Raw genomic sequence first — 17,423 nt, forward strand, 5'->3', positions numbered from 1 at the left:
TTTATACAGGTGACGAGCTGAGAGGGCTCCCAATGTCAGCTTGTTACCTGTATAAAATACACCTGGGAGCCAGAGATCTTGCTGACTGATAAGGGATCAAATACTTATTTCATTCATGAAAATGCAAATTAATGTATAACTTTTTTTTGTAATGCATTTTTCTGGATTTTTTTGTTATTGTTGTGTCTCTCACTGTTCAAATAAACCTACCATTGAAATTGTAGAATGATCATTTCTTTGTTAGTGGGCAAACTTACAAAATCAGCTGGGGTTCAAGTAATTTTTTTCCCTGACTGTATGTTAGGAAGATGAAACAACAAAACACATGGAATAGTGAAAATAGTCTGAATCCAACAAATCCTCAGATGTTGGAGTAATAGTGAAGAAAAAAAAACACATGCGCCTACAAACGTTTGTGTTCACCAGTGTATGTGTGTTTTGACTTGATAAGGCTTCCTTGGATTCATGGGCTACATCAATTCAGAAATGGGGAATAAATTGGGCCAGACCAGTTGACCGGACTGTTTCATCCCCTAATGAACACGTGAAAGCTGCTCTGATCCATATTATAGGTGTGTGTTTGTGTTCCTCAGAGTTTTTAGGTGTTCTCCTCTGTCCATGAGGGTGCAAGGAGCAGCTTTGAGCCAAATCCTTTCCAAATTTGTATCACAGGGCTGACACATAGAGACAGACAACAACAGACACCCAAACTTACTCCTATGTTGAGTTTAAAGCCACCAGTGATGGAAGTCTTTCGGTGAAAGCCGGCACACCTGGAGAGAACCTACACAGGCACAGGGAGAGCATGCAAACTCCGCACAGAAATGCACCGGGTTGGGCAGGGCTCAAACCCAGAACCTTTTTGCTGTGATGCAGTAGTTCTAATGATTGCACTACCATGCCACCCCACTTTCCTGGACATTAGGACACATACAGACTGCAAGCACGGTGTTTGAAATAAAGGCCACAGAGGACAAATATGAATTGCCAGGTCTCAGGAGGATAGTGCAAACACCTTGGGTTATAAACAAGCCAGGAGATTAACACCAGCTCACAGGTAAATGTGGATAAATTGTGGCTGCTGCTGGTCAGTTCACAGGTCAAATCTCCTGGGATTTACCAGAGGTGCAGACAAAAACTGGCTTCTTCATAAACCACAGTGTGATTTGCCTCACACAAATGTTCTGTTAAACTGCACTATACAGTTATATTTGGCCTTGGAGCAGTTGTCTTGACAAATTTATGTTTGCTGTGCTCAAAACAGAAAATAAAACCCTCCAATGTGGCTTTAAAACTGCCAGCCAGACTGTGTTATGTAGGAGGCTATTAGTAAACTTTTTAATAGCAGAAGTGCATGTGTGTGTCATTAATCCCTCACTTAGCTGACAATCACAGACAAGAAAGGGAAAAGAAAGAATGATAAGGTACAGGAGAAATAAATAAAGAGAAAAGAGGAGGGAGTAGCTAAAGTAGAGAGAGGTGGGTCCATATGCCACAGGCTTTCTCTTCAGCAGCAGTAGCTGAGTCTCTCTCTGCATGACCTGCCTGTGTGTGTGTGTTTGTACTTGCTCAGCATGCATTTTTTCTGTTTTTCTGTCTCCCTCCATCTGTGTCATATCCCAGCTGTGTGTGTGTGTGTGCGCGCGCATGCATGTGCTGATGTGGTGTGTCATACCGCTCCTAGAAAACCCGCTGGGCCCGAGCTAGCACTCTCACTGAGAGAGAGGAGAAGCAGAGGGATGGATGGATGAGGGAAGGGAGGGGAAACGTCAGAGGGGAAAAAATAAGAAACAGATCAGAGAAAGAGAGAGAAAAACTGAAGAGCAGCAACACGCTGTTTTGTGGATATTAAAATGCAAGTTAGGAACTGGGCTAAAAGAGCAAAAAAAGAAGAGGAGGAGGAAATGAAAAAAGAGAGCAAGAGTCTGATTTTGCATGACAGTGTGTTTGTGTCATCCCCCAAAGTGTTCTTGAATGTCATACGACCCATTGTTTGATGATGTGTGTCTCTTTTTGTGTTTGAGTGACTTCATGTGCCTGTATTTGATAATTCAGGGGAGGGTTCTTACTGGATAATTGCTCCACTCGACAACATGCTTCATCTGCACCCGCAGCGATTGATGGTTGCCAAGGTTACGTGGGCATGTGTCAACACGTCACCCTGAAAGCCAATACTGTCCTGAATGGATATTACATGACTGTACATTTTCTTTCTGTCGTACACACACACAAAACATCTATCAAGTGTCTGTGTACACACCAACATGTGAAGGCAAAAGCAGATTGTCACAATGCCCTGAGTGCCATGCGATACACTAAACCTTTGTGTGTGTGCATGTGCACATGCTCATGCACTGTGCACTGTAGGTGATGAATCTTTTATGTTCCTTCAGGTGTTTCCTTGCTTCACTGGGGCTTCACCTGTACAGTTTTGAAAAGCTGTGTGTGTTCTTGTACTTGCTACATAGAGAGAACCAAAAAAGTATTTTTTTGCTACAGAGTGAGGACATTTTCATGGTTCATATTCACTTTCTGAAACACCTTTTTGAGGGTTAAGATTTGGTTTTATGGTTCAGGTTAGAATTAAGTTTAGGTTAGGGTTAAGTGAAGCATTATGGTTAGATGGTATATATGTGTGTGTGGGTGTGTGTGTGATATTTTGCTTCTCTCCCTCCCAGTTTTCCTACAGTTTCCCTCTGTCCTCAACTTGATTCCAGCTGGGGACCATTGTTAAATGTCTGCTTTCCCCCATCTCTCTCTCTTTCTCTTTCAATACCTATGTTATAAATTAGAAACAGCAATATTTCAAACATTAATCAAATAATTTAAATGAAATCTGAACTTTAATCCTTTTTTTTAATTCATCTCGTATGATTTTCACCAACTAGAAAGAAATGGAGGTTACAGTCAGGGCAGCTATAAATATAATGATGCTGACAGTGAACAATTAAGTATTAGTTGGCATAAAAGCAAAGATACATGAAATACACAAAAGGTCGCTAACAGGAGACACAAGCCTTCTTATTTCTGTTTCTCTCCCATATTCCTTTCCATCTCTGCCTGTTTCTGTCCCTTTCGTCCTTTTTGTTCACTTTCTCTTCCCTCTCTCTGACAGCTCATCTGTGCTCCCATCTCACCACAATGCCTAACAGCTTGTGAGTGTTATGCACTGTCGCCTTGCTCCAGTTTTTGCACCACACAGGCTGCCTTGGTGTCTGTGTGTCCTCAACAATGCCTTTCTTTTCTGCCAGCTCTGCAGTCTGACATAGGAGATTTTCAGCCGTGTGCTCTCTCTCCCTCAGTAGTCAGCATTTTGGCATTTTCTCAATGCACTCTGTAATCTGTTGGCATGAATAGACTGCATGTTGTTGTGTGTGTGTTGGCGGGTGTGTTTATCTGGCTCGTTTTTGCTCTGTCTCTCTGTCTGTGGAAAACGGCTCATTTTCAGTTTTAGAAATTGCACTAGGCAGGTTTTGCCATTGCCAGAGCTCTGAAGGCAAGAGCCCTCAAATCATGCTCAAGGCAAATCTGAGTCCAAGTACAGTGAAGTTTGAAGGAGATGACATTTGTGTCCTCTCCTAAGACCAAACATAATCCAAGGAAATCCAAACTTTATTTCAGTAAGTGCTGAATAGTTTAACTAAACTTTATTTCAGTAAGTGCTGAATAGATGCTTTTTTAAATTTTTATTGTGCTAATGTTACTTTGATGTGCAGTCATGCTTCACTCAGGACAATGATTTGGATTTAAATTTGAGATTTACAAAAATACTGTACATTTAAAGTTTGTAAAAACTAATTCAGATATCTCTAAATCAGAGAGCTTCCCTCCAAATCCACATGAGTGAATTGGCTGACCACACCTTTGAAAATGAAATTATAAACACCTTGTTAAGGAACGCTCAAACAGGACTAGGCCCCAAAATGCAGACCAAGGCCAGGCCGTCAGCATCCCAGCCAACCTGCTTGGGAACTGGAACTGAGGAAGCGCCAGCGTCCCAGCTGTTCCACTGGGGGATAGAGTCAGAGACGGCGTCAGCATCCCAGCCACCCTGATTGGGAACTGGAACTGAGGCAGCATCAGTGTCCCAGTTGATCCACTCAGGTTCAAGAACATGGGTGGCGTCAGCACCCTTGCTGACCCATTCGGGAACAGGAACTGAGGCAGCGTTGGCACCTTCACTGACCTGCTTGGGAACAAGAACTGAGGCATGTCGGCATCTCGGCCAATTTGCTCAGGAACAGGAACAGGGGCAGCATCAGCACCCTTGCTGACCCGCTGGGGAACAGGAACTGAGGTGGCATCCGCGTCCCAGGCATCCCACAGTTGACCCGCTCAGGAACAGGAACAGAGTCAAAGGTGGCATCAGCATCCCAGCTGACCTGCTCAGACTCAGGGGTGGCGTCAGCGTCCCAGCTGACCTGCTCAGAAACAGAGACTGGAATCCCAGCATTGGTCTCTTCATTGGTGCACTGGTGAACTGAATCCCGGCGGGGATGTCTTCATTGACGGACCAAGGCATGGACGCTTCAGTGGGGACGCTCTCATTGGCACAGCGAGAAACCTCCACACCAGAGGGTGCGTTTCGACCAACACACTGGGGTTCTGGGACAAACTGGGTTGTTTGCCGCCCCTGCCTTCAATCTCTCTTCCTGGAGATGGAATGTTGCATGGGGAAAGACTGCATCTTGGATGCAGTGCAGTCCCTTGAGATGGAGTAGTGAGAGGAGAGGGGGTGCTCCACTTGAGCCTTGAGCTAGGCTCTGATGGAGTGAGCCTCTGCCAAGCTCAGGTGGATCTCGTTGAGCTGAGCACAACTTATTCCACTTCTACTAATTGCCCAATCCTGAATCTTGGGGATAGCCATTAACCAGGGCCAGTCCTCAAAAAGGTGCTTAATTTGAGTGCAGGTCTGCAGTTTCTGCCAAGGGTCCTGGGTAGCACTCGGGGGAGTCAGACAGGCAGGGGAGAACTTGGATGGAGCTGCAGGGCCAGGAACATGAGAGACACACAGGTGAGTCGAGCAGGCCGAAGAGTGGAGATAAGGAGATGGAGGCAGGAGAGTCAACAGCATCGCTGGCAAATCCAGGACAAGCAGCTGGTAATGCCAGGCAGGGGTAGCGACCAAGTCATGGACAGATCAGGAATACTGTGTTCAGCATACTGTGCTGAACAGGAACTTTGCTGGGGATTTAGGTGCTCACAAGTGAGTGAACTGGAGTGCAACAGCATCACTGGCAGATAATCACCCTTATTGGCCAAGTATGTTACACACAAGGAATTTGTTTCTGGTACAGAACCAATGGCAGCCATCTGCAGCACCACCTCAACCAATGGCTCTAACCATCAAAGGCAACCAGTGTCTTGCCCAAGGACATTTTGACATTGCCGGCACCAAGATTTGAACCTTTAACCTTCTGTTTGGGAGAGGACTGCTCTACCCACCGCAGCACTGTCACCTCTTCACATCAGGAGACAAACAGCGAAACGCTGGACAGAAGTCACAACTTGAGTTACTGGGGTATCGGTACTCACAGGTGAGTGAGTGGAGTACTGGAGTGCAACAGCGTCAAGGTGAGGAAATGAAGGTAGAAGTGTTGACAATGTCCAGAATCAGTGCCAATAAACAGGACAGGCAAAGGAGGGTATGGTGAGCCTCGTGAGCAGAGTAACAACAACATTGGACCAGCAAGTGACTGAGGGAAAGGGGGAGATATACAGTATATGGGCTTTAGTCCAGGAGATAATGAGTGGCAGAAAACAATGAACAGTGATAATGTACTGAGGTAAAGCTGGGGCAAGTGAGGTGTCCCGGGGCAGGAAGCAACCACAATAAAAGCACAAAACCCTGGAAGCATTACTAAACCATAACACACCTAGCTCATCAACCCCACTGACACCTGTTGGTGAGTTAAGTCCTGGCAAACTCAGGCTGTGCATTCAAACATTATTTTAAAGGCAGAATTTCACTGTTAATTCTAGTGGAGATTGCAACATTTCAAGAGATACCAAATGGTGACAGTGTGAGATTTGTAAAAAAAAATGTGCAGAAATAATTAAGACATCAGGAATATTTCTCACAATATTTTATCACAAAAAAATATTGATAGCATTATTGGATTTGAATGATTCAGTCAGTATTAACATCATATGTCGTGTATCAGAATGGAATCAGTTGATTATTCTAACCTAACGTAATAAAAATAGTCTGAATCCAACAAAATCCTCAGATGTTGGTGCAATAATGAGAGTACCAAATAGCCACTTGTGCCTACAAAAGTTTGTGTTCACCAGTATGTGTGTGTTTTGACCTGACAAGGCTTCCTGGGGATTCATTGGCTACATCAATCAATTTGGAAATGGGGAGTAAATTGGGCCAGACCAGCTGAGAGTTGCCCTGCCTTATCCTCTGATGAACATGTGAAAGCTGCTCTGATCCATATTATAGGTGTGTGTCTGTATGTGTGAGCCTGGTATTACTCATATATTTACACACTCACATTGTGAGGACTTCACATTAATCATAGGGACCAAGTGCTGGTTGCCACTCCTCCCTACTATATGTAAAACATTGAATTTTTGAGTAAAGACTTGGTCTAAAGTTAGGGTGAGTCTCCACGAAATGAATGTAAGTCAAAGTAATGTCCCCACAAGGAATGAAAACTATCATATCTGTTTGCTTGTCTCTTTAAGTGACTCCCTGTTACAAATAAATAACCAATTTTTAAAAAACAGTTTTATATGCCCAGAGAGTCCAGAGGTTGACAATGGAGCTCCAGAGCAACAACTTCAGTGACTTCCTGATCAGAGATTCAGCCTTTCCCTAGCTTCCAATCCAGTGCCAAACGAGGCCAGTCAGAGCTTCCACTGTTGTGTCATTTCCACAGAGGTGCCAAACAGGGCTAGTCTGAGCTCATTTAGTACTTTAGACTCCCATTATAACCTTCAGCCAGATGAAATCCAACCACATCTTTAGTAAAATATCTTTTAGCACTTCAGTAAGATAGTTTTAACATTTTTATGGAGTGAAGTTGAAGCATTTCAGGAACTAATGGCTGACATTACCTAGGCATCTTGGCTATTTAAATTTAATCAGTTGCACTGTGTATAATCTCCTGCAGTTACTTAAAAACAAAAACAGTATATGTGTATGCATTTTTCCCCAAATGGAGAAAATGCAGAGGTGAAGAAGACATTGAGACAAAAGGTCACCCTACATACCAAGACACATTTTGGACTCTATGAGCAAATAGGCATATTGCAAATTACTGTTCATATAATAATTAGGGGGAATAAAAAGGAGAGAATGTGTGTTCACATCATCACAGCTGAGAGACAGGGGAGCATGAGAAAAGCTTTATGGGTGCCTGGGTGCACAGCTGGAGAGAGGGAGCAAGGCAGAAATGGAGAAAATGGATAAAATCATAAAAGGCTGATGACTCCAACTTTCAGACTGATCAAGAGAAACAGAAACGCATGAGTGAAAGACAAGGGAGGAAACAGCTTCATACTGGAGCAACAGAACAAAGTAAAGAGATGTAGAGAAACAGATGGTGATGCAGAGCACAGACAAGTGTGAGAATGAGAAGGAGGGAGAAAGAGATGTAGAAAGACTGGGGAGGAGAAATATAGAGAAGGTGTATTTATAGAGAGAGGGTGAGCGTGTTAGCCTCCCAGCAAGAGGCATGACTCATCTTCTGCCAGCTGACAGAAGGATGGATGGAGGGAAGGAGGGAGGGAGGAGATGGACAGAATTGGGAAAAGAGAAATGGAGCGGGGAAAAGAAGGAGAGGAAGCGCAAGTGGGACAGCAGACTGTGGGAGGAAAAATGGGGGAGGAGTGAAAGGAAAGGAGTGATGAAGTGTTAAAACCAGAGTAAATAAGGGTGGGTTTCTACAGGCAATGGTACATGAAACAGTACATGTAAACTGAAAACACAGAGATAGATGTAAAGAACAAGGCCACACCAAAGCCCCTCTCAGCTGCTTCCAAGTCCAACTGCATGTTAACCAGGGTTATGTGCATGTGGGAGAGATGTCCCTGCAGCCAGCTGCATTTGGTAGTTTGTTACTGCACAGGTGTGTGTGATTGCATATGTGTGTGTACATTTTGGAAGAGGAGCAGACACAGGGAAAGTGAGACAAAGGGACAAAAACACAGAAAGACTGAGAGATAGGCCTATCTATATTAAGTAGAGCAGGTAGTTTTATTTTCTCATAGGTTTGCTGTGGTTGCATTTGTAGCTTTGAGCTCTTCGGTTCCTACAAATGTGTTTGCACAGAACTGGCACATTTTCCAACATCTCTACTGCAGTGTTTTTCTTTACACTTTCCAAAGAAAAGCAGGAGCATGAGATAGTGGATAAGATAAATAAGGGGGGGGGCTAATATAAAAGTGCATTAATTGCTGTCACAGTATACTATGACATAACTGGAAGAGCAGAAAACTAAACAATGCATTTCATGAATAATTTTAAGAATAAAAAGCACTCAAAGTCCTTTCTTAAGTAGTTAGAGTTTGTTCTGGGTGTGTTTGTAAGATGGTAAAGATTAGTGATTGTACAATAGGTTTGGAATTAGTTTTTAGGTAGTGATGGTATCAGTTGCTTGAATACTCTTGAATCCCTTGAGAGCTTTTACTTTTGATTCTGTAGGTGCATTTTGCTTTTAATGTTTGGATACAAAAGCATGCACTGGTATTTTCAACAAATGAGTTTTACTTGTAATGGCTTGTTTGATTTTTATTTTATTTTTAATTTACTATTATTTTTTTTTATTTAGGTTGATATTGCAGTATTGCATGACGGTTCTGGGTTTGAGTCCTGTGCAACTTGAAGCCTTTCTGTGTGGAGTTTGCATGTTCTCCCTGTGCCTGTGTGGGTTCTCTCCAGGTACTCCTCCCACAATTCAAAGACATGCCGCCTAGGTTGATTGGCGACTCTAAATTTCCCCTAGGACTGAGTGTGAGTGTGTGTGTGATTGTTTGTCTACATGTCAGCCCTGTGATAGACTGGCGAACTGTCCAGAGCGTACCCCATCTCTTGTCAGCTGGAATAGGCTCCAGCTCCCCACAACCCTATTCAGAAATAAGCAGTATAGATAATGGATGGATGAATTGCAGTATTTCTATTTTGCATTAGTAAAAGATCTGACTACTTCACTGCTGCTTGAACACAACCAAACTCTGACAAACTAGGAGATTTCTGTCTGGAAGTTGCTGAGGACTACCTGAACGCACTGAGAGCAGAGTGACTGTCTCTTTTGGGGAGGATGCTCAGGTTGAGTTTGGCCTTGCAGTCTATTGAAGAACACACTTTATGCACCTCATCCTTTGGAGAAATGAACCCTTGAACTGGGGCACCGTTTGTTTTGCTTCCAATAAAAGCTATCATAAGCAGGCACTTTAGAAAGGTTAAAACTGCCCCATCTGATTAAAATGATGTCTGTTTCCTTGACTTGGGACAAAAGAAGAATTTTTGTTTCCAGTATGTAATCTGTCACATATATCCTCCCATATGTTCAGAGCACTATTTTGAACTATAGGGTGATATATTTTCTAGTGATAATCAATTGTAAAAAAAAAAAAAAGAAGATATTTAGCAGTGTGGCATGAGCAGCTCTCAGGGAATCAGCTCAGACTTCATCAGCCAACTGCAGCTGGTTTTCCTACAGGGCAGAGCTGGCTGCTGCTCTTGCTGTAGTCTGGTAGGCAATAAAAAGTGAGGCTGCTGTTAAGCCAGAGAAGAGCTGCCGACTTTCTCAGGCATTGCTTCCTGTTGCATGGCTATTGCTCATATCCCCTAGGGACAAGTCGTCCCTTTATCTCTCTCTCTGCGTATCTATTACTTGGACACTCCCTTTCTCTTTCACTTGCTCTGTTTTCCCTCTTGACTCTTTCTTCATCTGTCCTGGTCCAAGTTTTTTCTCTTTGCCCTTTCCCCTCCTCCCTGCCTTAGTTTTACCATTTCCTTTGGTTACATTGTATTCTGTGGCTGAAATGCTCCCCCTTGTGTTTCCACAGGCACATCACATTTTAACAGTAAACTGTGGCTGCCTCAGTATTTCTGAAGCTCCAGGTCATGTCCCTGAATAAACTGTTTTACCTCTTTAATTCCCAATGATGAAAATATCAGTGTGTTTTAATTAGTGAAGACCTTGTGAGCAGAAACCTATATATTGAAATTTGGCTGTCAGATATCTCAGAATACACAATGCAAGTCCTGTTGGGGGAGTTGACAGTGGTGCGATGGGTAGAGCAGTCGTCTCCCAACCGAAAGGTTCGAATCTCGGTACCTGCAGGCTACATGTCGAAGTGTCCTTGGGGGAGACCACCACCACCACCAGCCCCCGCCCATGATGGTGGCGCATATGCGCATATGTACATAGCAGCCTGGGGCCCTCGGCTCCAAAAAAAATTCATTGCACGTGTCACAATGTTACAATGACAATAAATAAAGCTTCTTCTCTATAGAAGTGTGAAAATACCAGCAGTGTTAGCAAGAATCTCATGCCTCAGAATGCACAGATAATGTAACTTCTGTCTTTTTTAAGCTCAAGAACCATGTTTACATGAAAATAAGCTGGGCTTTAGAACCAGAATTTCTGCAGCCCCCAACACTGTGGGATAGAGCAACAACAGAGGGCGCTGTAATGTCAATGACTGATGAGATATTTAAAAACAGGGCAGCTGCTGATTGGTTTGTAATTATCCTGAGTCACTGCTGTGCCCCAGCCTTTCATTATGCTGAATATTTCAGCTACTGCAATAATTGAGTATACCAGTGTGATATAAGATCCAAGGATACAAAGACACGGTGCATAATGAGCTCAAATGAAAGCTGACTGTGCTCAGCATTTTTGCTCATTAATTACTGTTGATGTCTGAGTCTACATGGGCCACATATGTTAATCATTTTGGTCATATATAGCCTTGTGAAGTTGATTTTATGCTTTTTTAAAGTGATGTCTACAACAACCCTGCTGCTTCAGAATATTTCTATTGTGTATAGCAGCAGTAGTGGAGGTGCAGCACAGTAAAAACCCCTTATCACAGTGTCCACATGTGTAGCTGGTACATAGCCAAACTTTGCTCAAACTCACATAACTATAGTCTAAATCCTATAGGGTGATCCTATAGTTCCCAAAGATACCAAATATGACTAAAAATGATGCATGGGTCATAGAATATTACACATTTAGCTAATGATATTTCTGCCATTAAAAAGAAAAAATACATGGAGTTTGGGGTTTGGATGCTTGGGAGAAATCAAAGTCTGCGTTTTACCAGATGGGGGCGCAGTTGCCACAGTAATCCCTAACGTAATAGAGGGGCACAAAACTTTACAGGGCGCATCTACTGAGTTATATGGCAAAACCGAAAAAAAGGAAGTCATTATCATCATGTTGACTTGCTGATTTAACAGTTGGGCAGAAAGGAAGTCATTATCATCCTGTTGACTTGCTGATTTAACAGTTGGGCCAGTTGTAGTGTTGTTTCCATATACAGTATGTTTTTTATTCTCTCGCTCAACCTGACTGACATGAAACGCAGGAGAATATCAATCAATGTGTATTGAAGACAGCCAGTTAGTTCACTTCAAAGAGCTGTGTGTCTGTTTGAGAGTGCGTGTGGTTTAGGCCCCAGATGAAAGGTGTGCTGTCTCTGCCTAACATTGCTGCGGGTCTATTGTCATGCAGAGACGAGTGACATCCGATTCTCTGCTGCGGTCTCAGCCTTTCCTCCTGGCTTTCGTCTCAGTGTAATATAACAATATTGTCATACTATTCCTCGAAGTAATTCACACTAATTTATGTTTCTGTTATTCTTATGGGACCTTATTTGGCGACTTTCTGCTTTGTCATCTGTTTAATAAAGGCTGTACTCTGCCTGATATGACTCCGACTTTTGTTGATGAATCTTTTCAATAGTAGGAGACCAGTTTCTCTGGATTTTAGGGGCCCCGGTCTAATGTCCCCTTCGTGCACTTTTGGTTGTGGACGCATTCTTTAGAGAAGCACTGAGTCAGATCAAAGAGCTTGTTCCTCTGCAGGTTCACTGCCCACCGACCCAGCCACAGTGTGTCTTTGACCGGGTTATGAATTGAGGACAACTTGCTTTAACACGCCTTTTCTTTACTCTTCAGGACTCCTGTCCGTCTGTGTGTGTGAGTGTGTCCGTGCGTAAATATGTGTATGTGTGGAAGGCGGGCTTGTGTTGTGGCTTTTATTTTCGCAGACTAAAGAAGAGGGGATTAGGCCATTTTTTAACGCTCACGTTTATTCAAGGAAATTACTCACTTCAGCTAATAAAAGGAATTTGACGCAAAGGAACCTTTTTAAGGTTGTTTGAGGTTTTGAAAAATATTCAATCGCTCATTCATGGAACTGAGTCGCTCCTCGTTCTTCCTTCCACATTCATTATAAATGTCCTAGACTCATTCCTCTACTCGATTATATTTTATTCTTTGCTTCCTTAGAATACAGTCTTGTCCATATTTATAGTAAATTCCGTGACTGTATATGGATAAATATGAATATAAAGACATTTCACGTTTGGCCAAAACTGAGAATCTCTTTCTTATCTGACCATAAATAAAGCCTGGTTTAGAAACAATTATTATCTGTGGTAATCAGGAAGTGGTTGTCCAAAAATACCTAAAACAGTGAATTATTTTCCACCAGGTCTCAATTTGTCTCATTACCACTATTTTAAACCACCATCAGGTGCTTGCACGTTTGGTTCAGTGGTTAAATGTTGCCTGTGTTCAATGTCCATTTGTTGATCTTTTGCGCGCGCGCGCAATGTATGGCCATAAAACAGGGAGGAAGGAATGAACGGGGCAGGGGGTGTTCTGAAGTGAAGTGGGGGTGAGAAGAGGAGGAGTGTATACCAAAGAGAGAGGGGGGAGATGTGGAGTGGCCGTGAGGGGACAGGAAGGAACAGTCGCTTTGCTGCTCTATTTGCGTTTTAATCTCCTTGTTAAGCTTTCCTCAAGACAATAACAGAATCGCACTTTTAACATTGTGGCTTTATTTATCTATTTATTTTTAGAGATATTTTAAGGAGTGGGTGCATCGCTCTTTGCGTAAAACTTAACTGATTCCAAACCATTTTACGCACATATTGGAACTGGTGTTTTACCAAGTAAACTGGACTCACTTTTTTTTTTTTTGCAAGAAGCCTTTGACCTTCTCGAAACATTATGCTATGATATCAGATAAACTGTCCATTCTTATCCACAGTGAATCTTCCTGCGGATTAAAAACTGTGCACTTTTTTGTTGGACTTTTTAATGGCAGTTTTCTTTTCATGGATTTAGAAACTAACTAAAGAAAGGAAAAGGCAAGTTGAAAGAACTGGGGCAAAACACAGGACACATGCAAGTCTGATTTGGCTACTTTTCAGGGTTTGCGTCCAGAATCCACAGGACTGATCAGGGCACCTCCTCATTTTCTACCCATGTATCGACAGTCTAGCACTCTCCCGAACACCGGCTGTGAAGCAGTGAGGCGGCGGACCATGGACAACAGGCCTGTCCGGAGAAAGCGAACTGGTGTCGTCCGACATCTGCTGCTGGCAGGCGCCTTCCTCTCCTGCAGCGCCCAACTGCTGGTAGTGGATGCCAACTCATGGTGGTGAGTAATCGTCTAATCACTGGCGGTGCATTAACTTTAAGAGACATGTTCAGTTGTCTGATGGCGAATAAAACGTGGATGAACTAATGACTTCATATGGTGGTTAATAAGAGAACAACTGACGATTTATTTTGAAAAAGGGTTTTTCATTTATGGTGGTTACAAAATCTTCATATAATGTAAGTCTTTGTATCACAGTACAGTGTTGAATTTGAACTTGCATTTATAAGATTGATAACAATCTTAAACCTGTGTATTTGTAGGTTTACGCATGACTTAGGTTCAGATTCTCATCATGCATCCATTACCTTTTTACTTCTAGACTGCTGATAAGATGACTTCACTTTGTGCGTCCGTGAATGTGTTGGGGGTATGTTTGTGTTGTGCCATGATGTTCCAGTCCTGTGGTAGGACACTAACAGTGAATAGAACAAATGTGAAGGCTCTGTCACAATATTTGCCTTGGCTGAGCCCCAAATGGCACTGCAACGCGGACTACTGCTGTGCCCATAGGGCAGTCAATTAAGGGAAATTCGTGCTTTGCGCATACCCTCGTGCGCACGCGGCTACGGGCGAGGAGCGCACACGCGTTCCTATTCATACTTCAGATCGAGGGTTTGCCTTCTTTTTGCACCCACCGGCGGTTTACAAGCATTGTGGTACATGCACGGTTGGGGCCTTAGCTGCACAAACTTTTGGCCTGCACCTGAGAGGATGACGAAAATTACGTCACTCGACATTAGCGGAATGCTGAGGCGCAAAGCATGAACTGGCTCTTAGTCACACTTGTTCTTCACTTACAAAATGCAAGCACACTCACCGGCGGCTTTATTGGGCACACATATACAATTGTTAGCGCTTCCATGCAAGACTTCCACCTTAACATCTGTGTTTATGAAGCTCAAAATCTTTCAGTTTTTGGTGAAATTCACATAAATGTGTCAGTTCAATGATATGTTTATTATTGAGGTCATGGTTAAAGGTGGTGTTGTACTGGACTACATTATATTTAGATGTGTCTATACTTTTGTCCTCCACAGCTACATACATGAGAGGGTCAGAATATTAGGAACGCCTCTGAATATTTATTAGGTACAGGTGTACCTAATAAAGTGGCCTGTGAGTGTATAGGCTGTTTAGTTCACCCAATACAGTGGTGTGTGTGTGCAGATTAATAGAGTTCACCTTCCCGCCAGTTTAATCCGTGTAGGATATAAGTTTGCAAGGAGTTAAACAAAATGGCATAGTGCATAGATTACACTTTCCCCATTCAAATACACTCATGGATTTATTAAACATCTGTTAACTTGGCAGCATCTGATCCCTTTGTACCTCTCTGACAGTATGGTCTTCATACTATTTGCAGAAGAACCTTGAAATGACATTACATTTTCTGTTTGAAGACAGCTGTAAACCACAGTGTTTAATTACACTTGTTTGGTGGAGAGGAAATACAAAGCTTGTGGCTGCAGAGATGTTCACCAGATGTCTATTTATATACATTTTATAGACCAGACAGACTAATAAAACCTGTGTCTGAACATTGTCCTCTGCTGCGCTGACCCCCTCTTATACACAGAGTCATGCAACAGTCTGTTCCTCTTCTATCTGAGTTTAATAAATTCATTTTATTAGTTTGACTTGAGAATTAATATGGGCTCTATCTCTCAGGTCACTAGCGCTGACCCCGATCCAGAGGCCAGAGATGTACATCATTGGAGCTCAGCCTCTCTGCAGTCAGCTGTCTGGACTGTCTCAGGTAACACTGCCTTCATTAGACTTCTTTTTATTTTTAATTCAGTTGCAGATGTTGTGAACACAACTTTTACTGTTCCCATAACTTGGTTTCAGTGAGGATAAGTAGTTTAGCATGTTGTGGCTCTACAGCATCAGCATGAATGAAAAGAGCAGCAGCTGATTTTCCTACCAGCTCCTCTTCTGTGCCTTCTGTACCCTGATCCTGAGGAACTGGTCAAATAAGGGGAGAATTTCCCCACAGTGATGACTAAAGTATCAAACCATTACCAGACTAATCTCTACTAATCTATTTTGTTCTGCTGCTGTGCGGACTGCAGGGCCAGAGGAAGCTCTGCCAGTTGTACCAGGACCACATGAGCTACATTGGAGATGGAGCCAAGACAGGCATCAAGGAGTGCCAGTTCCAGTTCAGACAGAGGAGGTGGAACTGCAGCACTGTAGACAATACATCAGTGTTTGGACGGGTCATGCATATCGGTGAGTTGACTGCTAGATTTGAACAAAGAGTCACAGCTAGATTTTAAAAAAGGTTTTTGTTGTTGTATTATAGTTTTCCCCCTCATCTTAAAAATCTTTTGAGGGCAATTTGCAGATTTAAGAAGATAATTCTTTTGTCTCTACTTCTAGGTGTCATTGCATATGTTTGCACAAATTTATAGTCTTATTTTGAAAGGACAGTTATTGTGCTTTTAAGTGTCATAAAAAGGCTCAGTGAAAACAGATAGTGTTTGGACAGGTCGTGCAGATTTAGGGTGTTGAATGTTTCACAGAACAGAAGAGGTCATTTGAGGTCAGTCAAATGACAGGCTGAAATAATTCTTGAGCCTAAACTTGAACATAGTGTAGTGGGTTGGTAGAGGCATAAATGTTTCTGTGAGTTATCAGGTCATTTCATCCTGGTGAAATACTAAAGATAAGTGAACAGACTGTTTTTGGTTTGTGTCCTGGTATATTCTTGGAACAGACTTCTGTGGTTGTGATAAGATATTAAATCAAATATCAGCTGGCACAACTATGTCATTGTTTTCACATGAGGTGAGTATATAACGCCTGCAGAAAGCAATGTAACAGTCAACATTTTCTAGTATATTTTAAGTAGGCAATCGTAAATACGGAGTTTTTTTTACTGTGGCATTTCTCTGAGTATGTGAATTCTTCATGAATAAGATTGCGCAATTTTTTCGTTAAGTAAATAAGTAGTCTGATTACCAAACTACATTTTTATTAGGCCTATTCATAACATTTCCGATTTTGATTTTTTCCCTGTGTATTATTGAGAAAAGATGGTTTGCTTTGACGAAGAAATTGCTCGGAAACATGCGCTCAAACCATTACGCAAGCGCAGTTACACGAATAACATAAAAACTAGTTGGCGACAAAAACGTAAAATGTATCGCTAGTAATTTTCATAAATATCTACCAGTGGCTCAGACCCCGGATCAGTGACTTGTGCGCATAATCCCCAGCAGGATATGTGGGAAACCCCTCATCAACAATTAAGTGTCAAATCCCGTGCGGGCAGTCAGACGAGGTATTTGCTGCTCACTCTCTGTCTCCGTCTCTTGCTTGTCTCTCTATTGACAGTCGGTCTATCTCCAGGTTTATATGGAGGTGTTAGTCAGTCCATTGTCCTGCGGCTCCTCTTTTGAAATGCGCTGATGAGCTGACACCGATCCGGCAGATCCGGAGCTGCTATTTGAAGTCCCTGCTCCGTAGACTCATAAACCACTCGGCCTCTGTCTCTCTGTCTCCTTATCCTGCTGTATAATATAGGTCTATACGACCATCAAGACTGGGGCACTGCCTTTGAAACACGCCTCAGCTCTGCATGCATACCCTCGAATCTGTCTGGCTGGTGTTGATTCCAGGCTATAGAAACCCCATAATAACGCAATACTATAGGCTACTGACAGCACACGGGCGTGAAGTCTCTTGGGAGTTGCAGTAGATTCAAATACAAAATTGTGGATAAAGGTTGCCACTTAGTATGTTTTCTCTATAGTGCAACATGTTAACTGGAGTACAGGATAT

The 17,423-nt window shown here is 42.7% G+C and overlaps 1 protein-coding gene across 1 annotated transcript in view; it reads left to right on the forward strand.

Moving 5' to 3' along the window:
* wnt5b (wingless-type MMTV integration site family, member 5b) overlaps window positions 1-17,423 on the forward strand; it is a 95,859-nt gene that overhangs the window by 69,312 nt on the left and 9,124 nt on the right. Inside the window, 3 exon segments of the mRNA XM_020599559.1 lie at window positions 13,405-13,634; window positions 15,306-15,393; window positions 15,710-15,869. Of these exon segments, the coding sequence (XP_020455215.1) occupies window positions 13,459-13,634; window positions 15,306-15,393; window positions 15,710-15,869 (424 nt within the window). The 5' untranslated portion in view covers window positions 13,405-13,458.

This window comes from Monopterus albus, unplaced genomic scaffold, assembly GCF_001952655.1.
Source record: "Monopterus albus unplaced genomic scaffold, M_albus_1.0 scaffold41.1, whole genome shotgun sequence".
Classification (NCBI taxonomy): domain Eukaryota; kingdom Metazoa; phylum Chordata; class Actinopteri; order Synbranchiformes; family Synbranchidae; genus Monopterus; species Monopterus albus.